Source organism: Crinia signifera, chromosome 1, assembly GCF_055691185.1.
Source record: "Crinia signifera chromosome 1, ASM5569118v1, whole genome shotgun sequence".
Taxonomy (NCBI): Eukaryota; Metazoa; Chordata; class Amphibia; order Anura; family Myobatrachidae; genus Crinia; species Crinia signifera.
Genome location: NC_139217.1, coordinates 229,474,552 through 229,489,693, shown reverse-complemented (window position 1 = coordinate 229,489,693; position 15,142 = coordinate 229,474,552). Strand labels below are relative to the sequence as shown.

Here is a 15,142-nt window from a genome sequence, read left to right as displayed (position 1 = left end):
GCCTTTAGCTGCAAGCATGCAAACTTGTGTTCAACAAACTGTAATAACTAACAAAGTAGCATATGTTTAATAACTCTAAATGTAGGTTTTATTCTAAGATTTTTTTTAAATAACGTTGCCTCATTTTTTTTCTCACCCTTCATATTTTCAATATTTAGCCCAGGGTGATATTTTAAAGACAATCGATTCAAAAATAGCAAATCATATTGTAAGTTTTTAAATGGATTTAATATAAGAAAAAGACTCAAGTTTCTGGGAAATGACTAGTGTTACATATATGGTCACAAACACATACACAGTCTGACAATGTATCGTGCCCAAAATAAACCAAACACAACAAATGAAGACATTAAATATTGCACAGCTCGAACATAAAACATGTCGGAAAGATCACAAAACAAGGACTTCGATTAAATACCGACAGACATTTCTGGGGCTTTGTCACTTAATAACACAAATTGAGGCTCAGGGAAATGGAGCGCTACACTTTGTCCATTTTAGTTAGAAGCACTAAGGATGATATATGCATTCAATCAAAAGTGTAAGAGAGCATAATGAGGCTTATTACATAAAAAAAAAACAAAAAAAAACAGTAGAATAGCTTTAATGTTTTGGAAACACTACTGTTGTGATTATATTGTAAATCAATTACTGAAGTGACATAGTGGTACTACACTTGTATCACACATGAATGACAAAGTTGGATCTATTTAATGTAACGTTTAAAGACTTTACCTTAATGAAATAATAGCAACAATCTGGACGCTAGACAATTTTTATTTTTATTATCCTAAACTGCCCAACTGTGGAGACAGGCACAGAAATGTTGCAATAAAAACATGGAATGTAAAAACAGCTCATGGAATGAGGAAGGTTAAAAAGATAAAGTAAAAACTGAAAAAAAAAAAAAAAAACAATAGTAGAGAACAATGTCAAACTTGAACAGCAATTTAAGTGGCAAAATAAACAGAAACAAAACAGACAGGAACTAACTTTCAAATTCATGGTCACTGAGAGGAGTGCTGAGACCAGAATCTGCAAAGAACAGTAAATAAAGAAATAAAAACAAATTTGCCTTTTATGTCTTACGTCATTTTCACAAAACACATAGTGGGTTACATTAACAACAGACATTGAGTTTGTTTTTGTCTATTGTTTAATGTGATAATTGCACATATGTAAGCCATGTGTAACATGTACAGCATCTATAAAAAAAACTCAAAAAAGGATGATTATATATATAAATATATATTAAAAAAAAACAACGGTAGAACTATAGCGGATATCAACCCAAGGAAAGGGAGCTGGAAATTAACAGGCAACAACCTGTCACAACATTCAAGTTTTGTCTGGTTCTTACCTGGTTTGTGACTTCTCCTGTCAGTTCAACTATGCTCCATGCTGCAAGGAAGTTCTGTGTTGTCTGAGCTTTACAGATTTATTACAACACCTGAGTCATGCTCAGCTCTCACTGATTGAGGCACCAGTGAGATTCCAGCAATTACAGTAGCTCCCTATATAAAGCAGTCTCTGAAGTCAATCCCTACCAGAGTATAGGCTCACAACCTGCTCCAGTGTCCCTTGTACTTTTACTACTTGTGATTACCAGATAGTGACTTCGGCTTGTTTCAGGACTATCCTTCGGCTTAATCCATGTGTACCCCGAACCGTAAGTTACCCATGTATGACGTCAGCCTGCCTTCTGACCACTCTCCTGCCTGATCCTCGTGTACCATACCCAGTGACTACCAGTGGATGACCTTGGCTTGCCTTCTGACTACTGTCCTGTCTGATCCTTGTGTACTGTGCCCTATGACTACCTGTGTGGGACCCGGTTAAGAGGACTATGAGTAATCCTGAGTCCACGCTACCTGTTTCCAGGAGTTTGCCAGTGCCACATGTGGAACCTGTTCAGGGGACTGTGACCGGTACATCCATAGCAGCGAAGCCCAAATCCCAACTGGAGGGGTCACTGGTGAACACCTATGGCGTGGTAAGATTCCGCACCCCTGTATCAGGTCTAGCCAATCCCCAGCCTGGTGACCAACATCATGAGCCTAAGACCGTGACAGAATACTCTAGCCCAAAAGAGGAGCTATGGGAGCAACAGTCTGCTAGGGTCTGTAAGCACAAGCAGGACCAAGCTCTGATCATACAAAGCATACAGACTCTGGTACAGCATATGGACCTTGCTTCATCTCCTCCAATATCTGTGGAACCTGTGTCAGAGACATTAAGGGTTCTCCACCTATTAATGCAGCAGTTGCAGGAGTTACTGACTAATGTGATTTCAGTGATTACCATCTTACAAGGCAGTCCTTCTAGTGGCATGGTACCTTCCACTCTAGGTTCAGTGCCTGTGAAACCCGCTGATGCCATTCCAAACACTCCAGTGGCATCTGCATCTGTGCCCTGTAAGGACCAGTACCTGAGTCACTCTTGTCCCCAGTTGTCTGATGAGGAGCACCAGCGGCGTAGATCCCTAAGCCTATGGTTTTTGTGGATCCCGGGATCACTTTGTCGGGGATTGTTCTCTACGTGGGACCCAAAATAGAGCAGCAGATTCCGTTCTAACCCAGAGGGAATCCTGTGGTTACAACTGGGGACCTAGGACCAAAATTTCTTTGATGAAGAACTATATAGCTCAGGTCCAGCCCTGGCAAGTTGTTCATGGTCGCAAGCCCCAAGAGGGGAATCCAAGTATCAAGCCACAAGAGGGGGGGCAGTCGGTCCAAGCCCAAGAGGGGGTCCAGTCAGTCTCACCCCAAGAGGGGGTCCAGTCAGTCAAACCCCTAGAGGAGGCCCCGTCAGTCTAAACCCAGGAGGGGGGGTCCTGTCCATCCAGCCCCAGGAAGGGGTTCTTCCAAGTATCTCGCTCCAGGATGGGCTTCTTAGTGTTTTGCCCCAGGAGGGGTCTCCAAGTGTTGTGCTCCATGAGGAGCTTCTTAGAGACTTTCCCCAGGAGGGGCTTCCGAGTATAATGCCCCAGGAGGGGCTTCCAAGTATTATGCCTCAGGAGGGGTGTCAAAGTGCTTTACCCCAAAAGGACTTTCACATCTAGAAGAATAAATTTCTTTACAGTCAGAACAGTTAAACTTTGGAACTCTCTTCCTGAAGAAGTGGTGTCGGCAGACACTATAAATAAGTTTCAAATAGGGTCGGATAAACATTTATTGGTTAAAAACATACACAGGTATGAATAAGTAACATAATCTGTCTTCAGGGGCGGATTGGGCCACCGGGAAACCGGGTCATTTCCCGGTGGGCCGGTCCAGACCTGGCCGCTTCCCCACCCTGGCTGGGCCGCCGCTGTTCACCCTTGCTTGGTCACGGGCCACGCTAGCACTGCAGTTAGCATAATCAATGCTGGCCGGCCGCGTGAGCACTATACGGGTGACCAGGGGAAGGGTAACAGGACACGGCTCAGCTCACCTAGGGGCAGCAGGGAGTGCAGCAGCACCGTAGCCGTGGTCCTCTGTATGTGGTGATGGATAAATGACACGTCCTCGCTCCCCAGCCAGGCAGACAACAGGTTCTGCACCGTAATGCTGGCCAAGTGGAACTCATTGAAAACAAAGCACACCGCAAACACCACGTAAGCTAAAGTGAAGGTAGCAGCCTGGCTCTCCCTCCCCTGGGCTGCTGGTGCTGCTGCAAAAAATCTCCACCAGACATGTGCCGACAGGCGGTGGTATTTCATGCCCTACCATCCACTAGGGCATGGTGGGAGAATAAAATAGTGTGCTGAGCGCAGCGAGGCACCTTGCCTGATGCATTGCGAGTACATCGAGCGATGTGAGGGGATGTGGTGCACTTGAAACTGTGTCCATGTCGACTGTGTTGACATTCAGGTAAAAAAACATTGAAAAACCCCATGTCGACCTTTTGACTGTCGACATAGACATTGTCAAACTAACGACCTGTTGAACTAATGGCGACCTAGACCCATGTCGACCTTTTCCCATGTTGACCTAATGGTGTCGACCTAATGACTGTCGACCATCATGCTGTAGACCAAATGATCCCAACCCTCAGGGTCTTGCACCTCAGAAGGGGTCTCAGAGGGTCATACCCCAGAAAGGGTCTCAGACTGTCATTTCCCAGGAGGGTTCTGAGAGTTCCAAGCCTCAGGAAGGTGTTCAGAGTGTCGTGCACCAGGAGGGGTCTCAGACTGTTAGGCTCCAAGCGGGTTCTCAGAGTGCCACACCCCAGACAGGGTCTCCAAGCATCACACCCCAGGAGGGGTTCCTGAACACTGTACCCCAGGAGGGGTCTCTGAATGTGGTACCCCAAAAAGGGTCTCTGAGTATATTACCCCAAGAGGGATCTCCGAGCATCACACCCCAGAAGGTTCCTCTGGTCATCACAACCCATAATGGGTCTCTGAATGTGGCTCCCCAAGAGAAGTCACTGAGTACTTTGCCTCAGGAAGGGGTTCTGTATGTCACCCCAGGTGAGGGATCTGAGCAGTCACCCCAGGTGGGGGTTCCAAGTCCATCACCCCAGGAGGAGACTCATCTGCCCTCTTGCCTCTGGGCATGAGCACCTATCTGCCCTTGCCTCCGGGCATGAGGACCCATCTGCCTTTGCCTCTGGGCATGAGGGCCCATCTACCCTTGCCTCCGGGCATGAGGACCCACCTGCCCTTGCCTCTGGGCATGGGGATCTGTTGGCCCTTGCCTCTGGGCCAATCTCTGTGATCCCTGGATCTGTTTCCGTGGTCTGCGGGTCTGCCTCTGTGATCTCCGGGTTGGTTTCCGTGGGTCCGTGGGTCTGTCTCAGTGGCCTCCAGGGCTCCAATGCCTGCCATTCAAGAAAATTTGCCTGCCATGCTTGGAGTCTCTACTCTGTCCGAGTTGTCCACCCAGTTCAATTGGATTCATCTTAAGCTCATCTAAAGCTCAGTTCATCCACTTTGATGGAGATCTTGCACATTACCAAGCCCTATCAGACTATTATTTAGACGCTATGAACTCTGTCCCATCCTCTGGTGACAATCTGGCAAATATCGTCAAATATTTATTGATGTCCTTTAGAGGGGAAGCATTGCAATGGGCTAATCGACTGCTGGAACATAATGATCCCAGACTCCAATACTTAATCACATTCTCAAGAGCTGTGGTGGATAAATTCGGATCTGAGAAACCTGATGTAGGACCTTCCTTGTCCTCAATTAATAAGTGTCCTGGGTTGAAGGTCAGTCAGTTGGATAAACAACATTCTAGAACTTCCAGAGCATCTTCAAAAAATGTTTTGAAACCCAACTCCTCGGACTTAAGACCTGGAGGTATGCTTTTTCCTGCTATCTGTATAGGTTCTTTCAAGTTGGTGGATTCTAAAGAACTTCCTACACTGACCATGACCAGGATTCAAGTTCAGAGTGTGGCTCAGATCATGATGTCACTGTCTTTATGAGACGTCCAATATTCTCTACTGCCCGTTTTGTAGAGACAAAGGCCACATCTCAGTCAACCAAATCCAAACCAAAAAGTACCACAGGCGACCTTGAAAATCTCCTTGTGGGGTGTTTGGAGCCCACCCGTAGGGGGGGGGGGGGGGGTTAATGTCACAACATTCAAGTTTTGTTCGGTTCTTACCTGGTTTGTGATTCCTCCTGTCAGTTCAGCTCTGCTCCATGTTGCAAGGAAGTTCTGTGTGGTATGAGCTTTGCAGATTGAGTACAACACCTGAGCAATTAGCTCCCTATATAAAGCAGTCTCTGGCAGTCAATTCATGGCCATGGGTCTTCAAACTGTGGCCCTCCAGATGTTGTGAAACTAAAAATCCCAGCATGCCTTGCCACCGTTTTGCTATAAGGGAGTGTTAAAACTGTGGCAAGGCATGCTGGGATTTGTAGTTTCACAACATCTGGAGGGCCACAGTTTGAAGACCCATGGTATAGGCTCACAACCTGCTCCAGCGTCCCTTGTACTTTTACTGTGACTATCCTTCAGCTTAATCCCTGTGTACCGTGAACCGTGAGTTACCCGTGTATGACCTCAGCCTGCCTTCTGACTACTCTCCTGCTCTGTTCCTAGTGACTACCAGTGGATGGCCTTGGCTTGCCTTCTGACTACTCTCCTGTCTGATTCTTGTGTAATGTGCCCCGGCTAAGATGACTATGAGTAATCCTGAGTCCACGCTACCTGTTTCCAGGAGTTTGACAGTGCCATATTGGGAACCTGTTCAGGGGACTGCGACCGGCACATCCATAGCAGCAAAGCCCAAATCCCAACTGGAGGGGTCACTGGTTAACACCTATGGCGTGGTAAGATTTCACGCCCCTGTCAGGTCTAGCCAATCCCTGGCATGGTGACTAATGTCATGAGCCTGAGACCGTGACATAACCTCCATCCACTGCCTTAATCCCACCCAACGGTTTCAAAAGTGAAGGCTTTTTTCTGTGCCATTTGCAGCAAGCACCTCATGCCAAGGAAGAGCCAATTGCTGCATATTTGGTCACCAAACTAAATTCTGCTATGGGGTCCAGCAATGCAAGGTTCTGTCACCAACAAAGAGTCCAAATGCTGTAATATATGATCTGTGATGGTTTGTGATACTAAGGGTGGTATTCAATCCTGGATTTCGACTGTCGGAACGTCCCGACAGACAGAATCCTGGGCTGTTTTCGGTTCTATCAACTATAACTCAATTCGGCTGTCAAGCATCGGAAAGTCCTTGGATCAGTGAAAACGCGGCTGTTTTATAGAAGGGCTGCAGATTCAACAATCCATGGCCATCTCTGACAATACAGACTCGCCTCCATAGGGAGGTGGGTCTGTAGCAGCAGTGTCCAGGCTGGGATGGCGAGTCCCGGCCAGGACTGAATAGTGAACTGCCAATATTTCCCGGCGGAAATATTGGCAGAGGTGTCTTTTAATTTCGTGCAAGATAATAAATTCACTAAGAATACCTTCCCTCATTTGGACACAGATGTGTCCACATACAACTAGCCTCCTTGTGCATTAAACAGCCCTTCTGGTTGCACCATGCGATGGTGTAACACGGTAGTGGCGAGCATCTATGTGTACAACCTTTTCCATTACAATATTTACAATGCTTAAGTTTCTTATAGAGTAAATTGTGTTTATTTGTCATCCTTAGACAGGATTTCCTCCTGCATGTCCATATATTTTATTATTGGAAGGCACAATCATTGATTTGCCTATTACAATGAATTGGTCCTTGACCACGAACCCAGGGCACCCTTATAAGTGCCCAATGATCCCCAGTTAGGGAACAATGGACTATACACATGTCTTAATGCATATACAACTTTACCATAGCACCAAACCACCCCTCCATACATGAAAGCAGCAATTATCATGTTCACTTACATGGATGAGATGCACATAGCTCTAAATTGTACGTTTACAAACATGCGTCAACACAGTACACAATAAATTCTAGATACGACCACATTATGGCCCCGAAACGTAGACTAGGGTGAGCGGCTGGCACGGGGGTTAAACAGCGAGGATCACTGGTTTTCTGCAATCACCGCTGTTTAACCCCTCACCGGCCACATTGAATATGGGCCATAATTTGTAAATCAGGTCACAGCATACCAGATCAATTCCTCAGGCAAGAGTAGTTGCAGGCAGCAGCATACAGGTAATCACAGCAAGGAACAGACTCTTGCAAATGCTCCAGTGGTCCTTGCCATAGCCTACGCCCCAGCGTATGACTTGGGCAGCTAATTCACCATAAAGAGCCTTTACCCTTTGCCCTGGAACACTTATATCAGGAGATCACAGGTGCTGCTGATTACACAACCTTGCTTCTGATACAGCTCCAAAACCTGTTCTGAATCCTCCACATTACTCTTCTGTGGAGATACTGTATGCTGTTTCTGTCACAATAGTCAAAATGTTGCAGCCAACCTAAAGGTCAACATATGTTTTTCATGTTTTTTCATGTCAATATTGACACCTGAGCACATTGGCTCCCAATTAGTGTACTGATGCGCTCACCATGCTTTGGCCAAAAAAAATATAAAGAAACTCATGTCAACCTTTTTATGCGTCAACCATATGGCGCCTATTAACTGTCAACCAAAACACTGTCAACTCATCAATCTGATACCAAGTTACCTAGATAGCAAATTGTACTTGCTGCTTAAATGCTCATCATGTAAAAAGTGCTTTCAAAACTGATGGTGGCACAGAATCAATGTGTTCGGTATGCATTACAAATGCAGAAATATAGTGATCAAACACATACAGTACTAGTGTATGTCACAAAATACTGGTATTATAAAAAAAATTGTAAAAAAAACCCCATTAGATTAAGTTTTAACTAAATTATTATGTTACAAATTCTTCATTAATGTTTTGATGATGAATGCTGCTTCTTATCTTGCTATACTTTTTGAAGTTTTATACATATAATAAACAGATTCAACAGCAGTGATACAAACCAACCCCACATAAACACATTTATGTTTTTTTTATAAATATTAAAATCACAAACTGATTTGTGAAACATATAAGTAACAAATAGTACAAAAACTTGGACATGGGGTGTGGCTTTCCTAGCTACATGGATGGCAGTATTTTATCACAGCTCCTGCATCTGGGCTAGTTGAAAGCTTTTTTTACCCACCTCGGCCCCTACTACCTGGATCCTCTTTCTACCCCACATTGGCCCTTATTCAGATCTGATTGCAGTACAAATTTGTTCTCAAAATGGGAAAAACCATATGCACTGCAGGTGGGGCAGATGTAACATGTATACAGAAAGTTAAATTTGTGTGAGTTATTTTGTTTCTGTGCAGGGTAAAAACTGGCTGCATTGTTTTTTTCACTGCAATTTAGATTTCAGTTTCAACACACCCCACCCAAATTTAACTCTCTCTGCACATGTTACATCTGCCCCACCTGCAGTGCACATGGTTTTGCCCATTTTGAGAACAAATTTGTACTGCGATCAGATCTGAATAAGTGCCATTGTGAAGACATTGCAGGCAAATCATCAGGGACCCCTGGAATCTATGTTAGCAGCATGAACTGCAGAGGCCCTCCCTGCAAGCCAGAGCCCGTCGCTCATTTCCCAGGACCTGTACGGACAGCCCTATCCTCCCACACCTTACCTCATCCAGCTGTCAAGAGTGCTGCGGTCAAGCTCTGACACCTGTAAAATCCTTGGCGGCTCATTCAACTGTATCTGCGGAGCCCTGCTCCTCGTTTTCACTGTATTGGAACATCTGCTCCCCTATTAGGTGCCACCATCTTGGATAACAGCCTCAATATATAAAAAGAACCCTAGACCCGGGTCCATGAAACTAACCACCTGGTCCTGGCCTCTGTGACCTTGACTACAACTACACCTGCAAATATCTACACACACAGGGAAAAATAATTGGACTAATTTATATGCCCTTTTATTGTTGCTAGCTAATATTCAATAAGGGGCTGAGACAGGCAGTGCTACATATGCCTATCAATATTGACCTTACTACTTTCTGGGCTTCATTGCCCCGGGCAGGGCACAAAGTCACCCTAACACATCGCTATTAGTACCCTTCTACAGATATTTCGATGATTTTTATTTCAAGAACAATACTTATTTTGGAGTAACAGCACCACCCAGTGCCTGTTGTTTATACTGTACTTTCTAATTTGAAAACCTTGTTTTTTATTACAGTAAATATGTAAGCCATACACATGCACATTCTTGCTCCAGCTACTAATCCATGATGATACAATGCAATTGCCACATTGGGGATAATGATTTAAGGAGATTCATCCTATCCTGGACACATCAGTATTTGCTCTAGTCTTGTAGATGATGACCTTGAAGGCATAATATGCTGTTTAGGACCAATAACAGTCCTAATCTTAATAACAACGGTTCACGTTCTTCACAAACCACTTAAAGACTTTATTTAACTCCCCATGTACTGTCATGTCTCCTGACCAGGTCTCACAATAACCCTCATGCAAGACCAATAAGTCCATCGCCCACTGGGTGCCTCAGTGTCCCAATCCCCTGCCTCTCCTGGAGGGCAGATGTTGGAAATCCTGACTCACCTCAAATAGCTTCTGACAAGAAAGCATATTCAACAGGATATTCAATCTTTGGAAAAAACGCATTAATGATTCGGTCCAAGTCACTCAAATGGGCCGCCTACCTATTCTTTGGGATTTTGAAGATCTATCCTCATTCTGTGAAGCTTTTGGCTTGCAGATACCCAATATACCAAATTGGGTATGCTCCTTGGCCCCTATGGAAGTACTGAGGCCAAGACGTGAACCTTGGCATTTGTTTCACCGGAAGGGCAATGTCCGCTCTCCTGCCACTGACATGGTTATACCATGATAGTTACTCCCCATATTATGTCAATTGGCCTTATCAATCATCTTAGCATACTTTTGTATGTTCACAGGGGTTTATTCTTTCTGTTTTATTGATAGACTATTTTAATAGATCACCCTAGTTAATTTTGTTATACTTCTTATATGCCTTGTTGATGTTTTCATTCAAAGTGAACCAGAATAACCCTGCCACGGTCATGTTGTTACTGTATCTTATTGCCATATATGTTGCCAAGACACCATTATTTTTTTGGTACTTATGTAATATCTGGGCTCCTGTTTTTCTTATGAGACCGCGTCCCCTCGCCACGCTTCGGGCACGGTGGCTCGCTTCGCTCGCCACACTATATAAAATCAACTCCATGCGTAGTTGGATAGTAGGGGTATGAAAAAATGGGGTGCATTTATGATGGGAGCCCAGATAATACATAAGTACCATTTTTTTTAAAATAACTATGTCCAGATAGGTTTATTAGGTTTCTCATGGCCTAGTCTCTTATTTATTAAAACCCTATAAAACCCTTTCATTAAGTGCTCTCTTTTTGACTAAATTAATGTTTGATTTCTAATGGTATATCATTAGATGGGAGCAGCACTAAGAAAGGTGATTCACGGCCATTGAATCTATGTGCACACAACGCACATCACGGTCTCATCAGATCTCAGGCATTTACAAAATTATATTGCATGAGCTATTTATGTCTGATCCTTACTGCTTCTCATCATGGAATATAGACCTACAGACTAATGGAGATAAAGTGGTGTGGAAAAATATATTCCAAATAATTAATGTTTGCTTTTCTAGTCAGGAGACACAATATATGATCCTAAAGAGAGGATATAGGTGTCCTTATCTACATAAAAAGCATAGCTTCAGTGTCCCCTCTTTGCAGGAGAGCAATAGCAATAGGGGATCTTTGGTCCATATTTGGTGGGAATGTCCACTGATTAATCCATTCTGGCAACAGATTATCAATCTTGCTAAAGAATTGGTTGATTCCTCTTTTCGCACTGGTCCAGGATTTTGACTTCTGTCCTACTCCCCTATTTCAGTAGCTCTCTGGTTAAGCATATAAATAACACAGCAAGACCAGTTATACCTGCCCATTGGCAGTCGCATTCCCCTCCAACCATGGCAGAATGTTTTCAAAGGATGGACTTCTACATGTCTATAGATGACATTAACTTCTCAACGGTGGACCAACATGCTGTATTCACTAAAACATGGTTTCAATGGCTTCAATTTAAAACTTCACAAAAGTATATTTTGCTCTGCACAGTCTCAAAGCAGTTGGCTCGCTTATCTACACCTGTTAACTTCCCTAGTGTTTTTGTTTGGAACCCCTACAGTAAGTCCCACTCACTGCTTCATTGATATATTGGTATTTTTTGGGAAGACACCCGGACCCCCCCCCCCCCCCCCCCCTTTTTTTTTTCTCTCCCTATACCCCTCAATTTTTTCCAGTCATGCTCTTCTTTCCTTTCTTCTTTTCTAATTCTAGCTATTTGCCTTATTAATGTGATCCTTTTGGTAATATAAAATGTGAAATATTTAGTTTTATGCCTTGGCCGTGATATGTGTATTTCTATGTTTTATATAAGTATTGGCACTTTACTCTTTTGTTGTTTCTTTAAAATGGAAAATAAAGAATATATATATATATATATATATATAAAACTTGGACACATTCAAAAGATTGTCATATGCTTCAAATAATGGCTTTCAAAGAACAGTGTTTACATAGGATTATAATTCCTTTACACATAATATAAATGTCATCCCATAGGTACAGTAATGTATGTGATTTAAGCCCAGTGTAATCTTTAAAAATATACAAGTGATTTCATTGTCAGGTTTTTTTTGTTTTTTTTTAGAAATATCTGCCATTACCTGGAGTCTGAAAGTTAATACGTCTCATCTCCACAGGATCAGTAGGGTGGTGAGGAGGGATTTCTGCATTGTTCAGCAAACATTTTGATCTGGGTTCTGAGTTTTTTCGTTTGCTTAAAAATGGAAAAAGTAAGTGAACAGCCGTTATCTAAAACAAATGGAAGTTCATATACAATCTAACTTCTAGGAATAATTAACAAATTTAGAATAATCTTACCTGTCTGGTTTGCTATTCACGGAGGCAAATAGGGAGAAAAAAAAAAACAACACATTATATTCAATACTTAAAACAGAAATAATAATTACAGATGAAGTGAATACATTTAGCACTAATTTCTATTTTAACAGAAGACAGTACAAAATGTGTGGATTTATCTGAATAGATAAAACATTCTTAAGATTCTTTAAAATACCCTTCAATCCTTTTGTAGGGATTATTTCCATAATAAAATATATTTTGCAGTGTTTAATGTTTTATCTATTTTTTACAAAGTGATTTTCAACTTTCATCTATCTAAATGCTTATCAAACAGTGGGGGAAAATAAGAACTTCTCAAAGAATGGAAACCATATGCTTTTAATGACTGCAAATCATTTCACTTTCACAAGCTATTCATAAACACAGTCTATGGGCAGTATTCAATGTGAATACTCCGCATGTGCAGCGAATCCTGTTTAGGATTCGCTGCACAGTCGCCGTGTTCTGGAGGGCTGGCCATTTGCTGACACAGTATTCAATGTTGCAGGGGCTCGCTGCCCCTGACGGCGATTCTTAACCCCTGCCCCAGAATGTATGTGGGGGGAAGGAGGGCTCCCCAGGACCCAGGCAGCACAAGCTGCCCCCCCAGGAGAGCTAGCAGGACATGCAGGTAGGGAGCTGCTTGCACTGCTTCCGATTGTGCATATGTAATGATCGGGAGCAGTGAATATATGAATATCTAATGAGCGGCTTTTTACACCAAATTAAAAATAAAAACACTTTATTTTAAAAGTTCACATTCCAGTTCACCATAAACAGATGGCGATTGCTACACTGTGACACACAGCGAAAATCACTTAGAAAGCAATTCGCCATCTAATCATTGAATACTCAATCACGGCGAATCACATTGAAAAACCCATTGAAAAACCACAGCAAATTGCGGAGACCATCAGACGGTGAATTGTCCGTCATTCACTGTTCGCCGTCAGCGAATATTGCACGTTGAATAGGGTGATTCACTTTTTCAGTAAAAAGATTCACCTTAGAGCATGAAAATAGCACACATTCGCCGTAGAACACGGAAAATCAGCCTCATTGAATACTGCCCTAAAGCTATATTGTGTAGTTTATTTTTTCTTCACTTGAGCATATACTGATGTGAAACAGAATAAAATGAATCATCTGCATTTAGCTTTAAGTTTACAAATGTAAAGCTTGAACTAATCCACCTAATGAATTAAATCATGTTTCAATTCCTTTTTTACCTTAACAGATAATAAAACTTGTACTGTGTACATAGATTCTATTACAGCACAGTTTATTTTTATGTGTTTGCAGTGAAATCCTTCAAGGTTTGTGAGCAGAGGGAGTTGTTCATACCTCCCATCTGTCCTGATTACAGCCCCAACTGTCCCAATTACAGCTGGACAGTCACACTATCTGTCCTTCCCGCAAGCATGGGGAGCATCTGGGGGGAGGCAGAGATCACTGCTGCTCTGTAGAGCAGCGATTATCGCTGAAAAGAATCTGCGCCTGCGCACAGCATCTTTTCAGTGCAGGGATGAGGGAGGGAGTGAATGGAGGGGGCCGGTGGCTGCCCAGCTGCTAGTGGTGTGCTAGGTGTGCCCCTCAAAATGACAAAAATAGGGGTCATGGCACTAGGCCACACCCTCTGTACCTGAACCCCTGCCCACCCTCCTGGTAGCTCCGACCCCTTTTGGGGAAGGCTGCACCTTTGGCACAACAGCTTCTGACTTTAGCCTTTCAAATTTTTGAGGTATGAGTTGTTACAAATGCTAAATATTCAGACTGCATCATGGTTATAGTAGCCTACTCTGTATTGCAAAGAACTCTACCAGACTACCAAGAGATTATACCAGTTTACCTGATCCACTCACTTCACTGGTCTGTGGGCTATTTGCAGTGCTGGCCCAGCTACTTTAAGGGGGTATGGCCTAATCATGAGAGGTATGCCCATGCACCCTTAAGATTAAATACAGATCTCAAGGTGCCCATACACGGTTGCATGCGTTTTGGTCCCGATCACATCTCACGCAAATCACATGCGATTTGCATGCGATGGGATTGGGACCTAGTTCAAAACGTATGTGCAGCACATATTTTTTGAGCTGTGCGATGGGATGTACGCAGAAGCTGGACTGAATAAAACTTAATCCTGAGAGTGTTTTTCTAGTTTCTAGTCCCCCGAAAGGTGCCCACACAAGGTGCAATTGTTGCATAGTTCAAATCATATAGTGTTTTTTTTGCTTAGCCATGCGATGTGCTCTCCCATTTAGTCCATATCACAAAGCAAAATAGTATGTGCAGGCAGGCATTTTTGTACAATATTACATATACTTTACATATTTAAATGACATTTTGTAGTTTAGTCCAAATCTAATTAGTTCAAATCTTATGTAGTTCAACTATCACAGTATATAAAGTCCAAATTGCATAGCACACATTGTGGGCACCATAACTCCAATTTAAGATAAATCTATCTATTTTCTAATATATCCTTAGGTATTACTGAATTATAATTCAGGGGTAGCCAACTCATGTCCTCAAGAGCTGCCAACAGTTATTTTTTTCCAGGCCTCCTTATAGAATTACAAATGAAGTAATTAGCTCCACCTGTGCATCTTTTAAAATTAGTCAGTAAGTAATAAGTGCACCTCTGCACCAGCTACGTGTGGTCTGTAAGACATGAAACTGTTGGTACAGTAGCTCTCA

At 43.0% G+C, this 15,142-nt stretch overlaps 1 protein-coding gene across 1 annotated transcript in view; it reads right to left on the bottom strand.

Moving 5' to 3' along the window:
• Positions 1-15,142, bottom strand: part of PTPRS (protein tyrosine phosphatase receptor type S) — a 366,190-nt gene that overhangs the window by 64,058 nt on the left and 286,990 nt on the right. The window contains exons 22-24 of the mRNA XM_083179390.1: positions 12,425-12,436; positions 12,208-12,320; positions 994-1,035 (exon numbers count right to left, since the gene is read on the bottom strand). Of these exons, the coding sequence (XP_083035516.1) occupies positions 994-1,035; positions 12,208-12,320; positions 12,425-12,436 (167 nt within the window). The remainder of the gene's footprint in view (positions 1-993; positions 1,036-12,207; positions 12,321-12,424; positions 12,437-15,142) is intronic.